The sequence below is a fragment of the Lactuca saligna genome, chromosome 4 (assembly GCF_052625555.1).
Source record: "Lactuca saligna cultivar CGN05327 chromosome 4, ASM5262555v1, whole genome shotgun sequence".
Taxonomy (NCBI): Eukaryota; Viridiplantae; Streptophyta; class Magnoliopsida; order Asterales; family Asteraceae; genus Lactuca; species Lactuca saligna.
The window spans coordinates 2571810-2577031 of NC_136420.1; the positions used below are offsets into that span (position 1 = coordinate 2571810).

The 5222-nt window shown below is 31.0% G+C and overlaps 1 protein-coding gene across 1 annotated transcript; it reads right to left on the reverse strand.

Moving 5' to 3' along the window:
• Nucleotides 1-3000: 3000 nt before the first annotated feature.
• On the reverse strand, nucleotides 3001-4229 carry LOC145041050 (putative WRKY transcription factor 56). Its single transcript, XM_078988956.1, has 2 exons — nucleotides 3721-4229; nucleotides 3001-3363 (listed from the first exon to the last, which is right to left on the reverse strand). Exons 1-2 carry the CDS (start codon nucleotides 4161-4163, stop codon nucleotides 3186-3188), a joined length of 621 nt encoding a protein of 206 aa, XP_078845082.1. The 5' UTR covers nucleotides 4164-4229; the 3' UTR covers nucleotides 3001-3185.
• Nucleotides 4230-5222: the final 993 nt, after the last annotated feature.

The window sequence follows — 5222 nt, forward strand, 5'->3', positions numbered from 1 at the left end:
ACTCACTTGTAGCATCATTGTTGTGTCAGTTTTTTTCTCTCATTTTTCTTTCATCACATTCCAAAACAAAGGGAAACACCTATTTTTCATCCCCTTCTAACACACTCATATCTTAATCTTAAAATAAATACAAATCAATTAAAATTATACAAAATTAATTAACAAAAAATTAAAAAACATACAAAACTAATAAAAAAAATGTACAAAACTGAGTTGGTAGAAGTGCTAATGCTTGATATATAAGTAAACCAGAGAGAGAGAGAGAGAGAGAGAGAGAGAGAGAGAGAGAGAGAGAGAGAGAGAGAGAGAGAGAGAGAGAGAGAGAGAGAGAGAGAGAGAGAGAGAGAGAGAGAGAGAGAGAGAGAGAGAGATTATGTTAAGTGTTTGCGAAATGATAAAAGTACCATTTGTTTTTTATTCATTCAGGGCCGGTCCAAGACCAATTGAGGCCCGGGGCAAAATAGAAAACGGGCCCTTCGTCATTATCTTGTTCATTTTCTTATAAGCTAGAAGAATTTAAGTTTTTTTTTCTTAAATAAACTTATTCATGGTAATTTTGCGTTTCAATAAATAGTTTGATATTTGATTTTTAAGTTTTGCACTACCATACCATATATATATATATATATATATATATATATATATATATATATATATATATATATATATATATATATATATATATATATATATATATATATATATATTCTAGAAATCAATTTAAACAGATACAAGTAGTAGAGGTTATAGATTTAAAAAGTGAAATGAGAGTATCTTTAACCTGTAGGAAGCTGTTGTATAAGAAAATAAAATACAAAAGAAATGAAAAATTCACATCATGATTCTAAAAAACCATGAGACGTGCAAAAATCCAATAAGATAGTTGCTATGTAAGAAATATGAAATTTATAATATATCTATGTTAGAAAATGAAATCCAAATGCAACAAAAATTAAAATGATCAAAGTCACAACAACATATGAAAATAAAATCAAATTTAACAATCAAAGATTACAACATAAACAAGAATAATCAAGGTCACTTGCATCAATTTAAAAAATCGAATTTGACAGTCAAAGAATGCATCAGAACAAAATATTTACAATATGAGTCACAATGTGAGAATCCGACAAACTCCATTTTAATAGAGAAACAAATCAAAAGTTATATCACAATATAAGAAAAAATATCATACTTTGTATCTGATTAAAAACTTGAATTCAACAGCTTACAATACTGATATTTGTACAACAGGGTAAGAAAAAAAATTGCATCACATTAGATAATAATCAAATTTAACAAGAAGCTTTAAACAAGCATTAATTCAGAAAGTAATTGTGTGATGTGCATCACTGAATTCTCTCGGTCTCAAACTGATTCAGTATTTCTTAAAGAAATAGAAATCAGAGGGGTAATTCAGAATAAAAAATAAGAATTGACTGAGATCGTTAGATCAGAAATCACGGGAGAAATCGATAAGGTTTCAACTCTCAATCGATGCAAGGGTCAAGACCACAAGATCTCGACAACTCTCAACTCAAGGGCAAAAATCATTAGATGGGGAAGAAAGAAATCGTGCGTGCGATCAGAAATCAGAAGAAGAAGAAGAATAAGAAATCAGCAAATCATGTTAAAAGAAAAATTAAGTAGCCGTTGTTGGCTGGAGTTTTGAGTGGAAGCGCTGCAAATGCATTTGGAGTTTCCATATAAATCGCCTATGAGCCTTGGAAATCGGAATTTACATTTAACGCTCGAAACCAACCTCATCTTTTCTGTGGGAATATATTCAGTTTATCATATCCTAAATCTCTAGACCAAATTCCTCCATGAATCATCCAACATATCCTTAACTTGGAACATCGATTTTCCCAAACACACTTCTGAACAATTGAATCAATCAGAGCATACAAACATCATGAAAAACGAAATAAGCCATTTGATCTTTCTTGCAATCGAATCTCACCACATTGAAATCAATAAACTCACTCAAACACCGAGCATCAGTTTCTTATGAGAGCTTTGTTGAAATAATCACACGTGAAGAATAACCAATAAAAATGTCTAGAAGTTGATTCTCAAAACAATTTCAATCAGAGATACTTAAATCGATTGTTTAGCTGATTTAACTCATAATAATCCATCTAAAATAACATTTAGTTTTATTGTGAAATCCGGAAAAGACTCAAGTACACTAAGAATGAGAAAAATACTAAAATCGAACTAAAAATTTACAAATTCAATCGATAAGAAGATATTGATGAAGGGATGTTTGATTTTGAAGCACTGATGAAAAAAACATAGCAGAATCATTGAAATTAGGGACACCTTCCCTCACATCGGTCGAGAACAACCCCACCTCCTTTCTTAAACCTTCTTCTTTCTTAATATTGTTTTCGAGTTGCAATTTCATCAAAATTTTAATCGAAGAACATGGCAAATGGGGATGATGGGTAATTTTCATGGTGGGTTGAAGATGAAGATTATGGTGGATGTTTGAAGGCTCGATTTTTTTTAGCTGAATTGACGAATGTTGTGGTTAATATAAAGTTGTATTTTAAAATCATGGCTCTAGCTTCCTCATAAAATAAAGCTAGAAACATATTAATCTAATGAAAAATAAAATAAATAGGAATTTTGTGCCTTCAAATATTTGTTTGAAGGTAATTTGTTGTATGTCATGAGAACTAAAATCTAAATTTTCGTCTCGTCTAGTAAAAGTAAGTTAGGATTTTAACTAAGAAGACGATATAAACACAACTCAATTCACTACTGGTGATAGCTAGGGTCGACTCCACTTTCGTTTCAAGGTTACAACTTTTTTTTTTTTTTTTTAGAATAAGTCGTTTCAATCTTGGTGTTGGCGATTCTACTAAGTTTGTAATATTAACTTCGAAACACTTATAACTAGCCGTTCAAAAAAATAAAAAAAATAAATAAATAAGAATTACTCATTTCAAGGTTACGTATCAATTGTTTATTTGACTTGATGCAAAATAAATGTAAACATAATCCCTATTGATAAAATTCAGAGATAAATTATATAAGTCGACTAAACTTACAAACGTTTTATGTTCAGGCTAGCGTTTATGTGATTTTTCACAACCATACGTACATCCCAATCTTCTAACTATTTATTTTCAAGGTTATGTATACCTAAAGTTCCCTTTATGTATGTATTCCTATAGCTAGCAAGAAGAGTAAATTTGCATTTGAGTCAATATGTGCTCAAAGTTATCTGTAGATTTCTCTATTGGATGATTGTGAATTCCTTCATAAGTTGTCACCACGACTCCTTCGTCTTTTGATAGCCTTTGAACTTGCTTTTTTACATTACAACCTTGTTGTGTACAGCGATAGTAGCTCCTATATATTTATACGATGAAAGAAACAACACAATTAAAACATAAGTATTAAGTAATTACTTGATTAATTATCTGTTATCAGTTCAATAGCAATAATCTAGTCAAAGCAACGAGGACTTGTTAAGAGATTATTATCATTATTTTCGATCTCCAAATTTAGATATTAATTTACCCCCGAGATATAACGGTGAAACAAAACACATCATGAATAATTGAATAGTTAAAATAAAAATAAAGAAATGAGGCTCTTCTTGAAGACTGATCGATGATCATTATTCCAGATATATATATAACGGAGTTGAACAAAACGATCGATACATATTTAGATTTATGATTATAACTATGAATTAGTTTTTACCTGGGGAATTTGTTGTTCTTGACAGCTTTTTGACCGTACTTCCTCCATCTATATCCATCGTCAAGTATATCAACTTGACTCCTCGTTTGAAATGCAAACTTAGGCTTTCTGATCTTCTTCTCGCCTTTTCTGACGTTAAGCTTGGTTGACGCCATTGATGTATTCAAATCGTCACCGTCACCAGTACTGAAGCTATTAGTACTCGGAGATATTCGATCCGCTACCACCACGTTATCTGAGGGGCCTTTTTTATTTTCTCCGATTAGTCGGAGCTCATGATCATCATCCGATTGTGTGTAGCTGCTGTAGCGATTGTTATAGTTGTGATCTGCATGTGAATAATGATTCGTCATGTTTAGCGATAACTGTGAAGAAAGGGCTGCCGCCGGTGACGTTGAAGTTGAAGACGAAGAATATTGAAACATTGCAGCCAGGTTATCCATTCTAAAGAAAGAGAATGTGTGTGATTTGACGAGAGAAAAACGTCAAGAATGGTGGGGTTTATAAAGGTGGCTGTATTAATTTTCGAGTAAAGCTCGTTAGGTTTAAAAGCGGGCGCCGATGACATATATTAAATTAACAATTAGTGTTTTTTTTTATTAAATATTTTTAGAAATCTAGCATATCATATTATATTGTTTGTTACCTTTTGTAAAGGTAATTGTATCTCGTTCTAAGAATTATATAAGAATATGTCAATTAAATATGTAAGTATTATAAAATATTTTTAAAAAATATAGGTAATATAAAAATAATTAATTTAAAAAAAAATTAAAACATTGTTCGAATAAAAAAATTAAAACATTGTGTTTTTCAAATGTACATATTTGAATAATTGAATATTTTAAAGAAATCCTATATTAGAGATTATATTATTTATCATTTATTTATATAATAAACCGGTCACTATTAACGACCACAACAAGACAAAACTGCAAAATTGGTCCCTGTGGTATTCAAAAAACTTTGGATATGATCCAAAAAGTTTTCAACTTGCACAAAATGTTCAAAATCAAGGGTTTTTTTTGGGGTTTTTGGTCCTGATACACTTGAAAAGTCGATTTTACCCTTTTCATTTCTTTTCTATTTTCATTATTTATTTTAGTATTTAAATAATTAAAAATAAAAAATAAAATCTCACCTAACCCCCTCCTCTCTCTCCCTCTCTATAAAGAATTTTATGTGTGTTCTTCACCTATGATTGTATCAGCAACCAGAAATTGCTTGATTCCAGCCATAATACATGTGTCGCTACCATGCAAGTCCTTCGATCCACTGATATCGTCCCAAACCTCACATTCCACTGTCTCATTCGTGCATGGTTTGATTCTTATCTCCTCAGCGTTGCATCACACGCCTCATTCAACAACCATCTCGTCTTCGATTCCTTACAGAAATTGTGAAGTAAGGAACATACGCAACCACAACTCTTGTCATTAGGTATGTTATCAAGTATTGTTAGTTTTGTGAAATTGTCGATTGAAAATAGAGAATCATTGGTG

Bases quoted from the DNA above. Each gene is read 5' to 3' on its own strand.
- LOC145041050 (XM_078988956.1), bottom strand. From the start codon at position 4,163: ATGGATAACCTGGCTGCAATGTTTCAATATTCTTCGTCTTCAACTTCA. The intron at 3,364-3,720 runs GTAAAAACTAAT...ATAAATATATAG, and splicing joins AAGAACAACAAATTCCCCAG to GAGCTACTATCGCTGTACAC.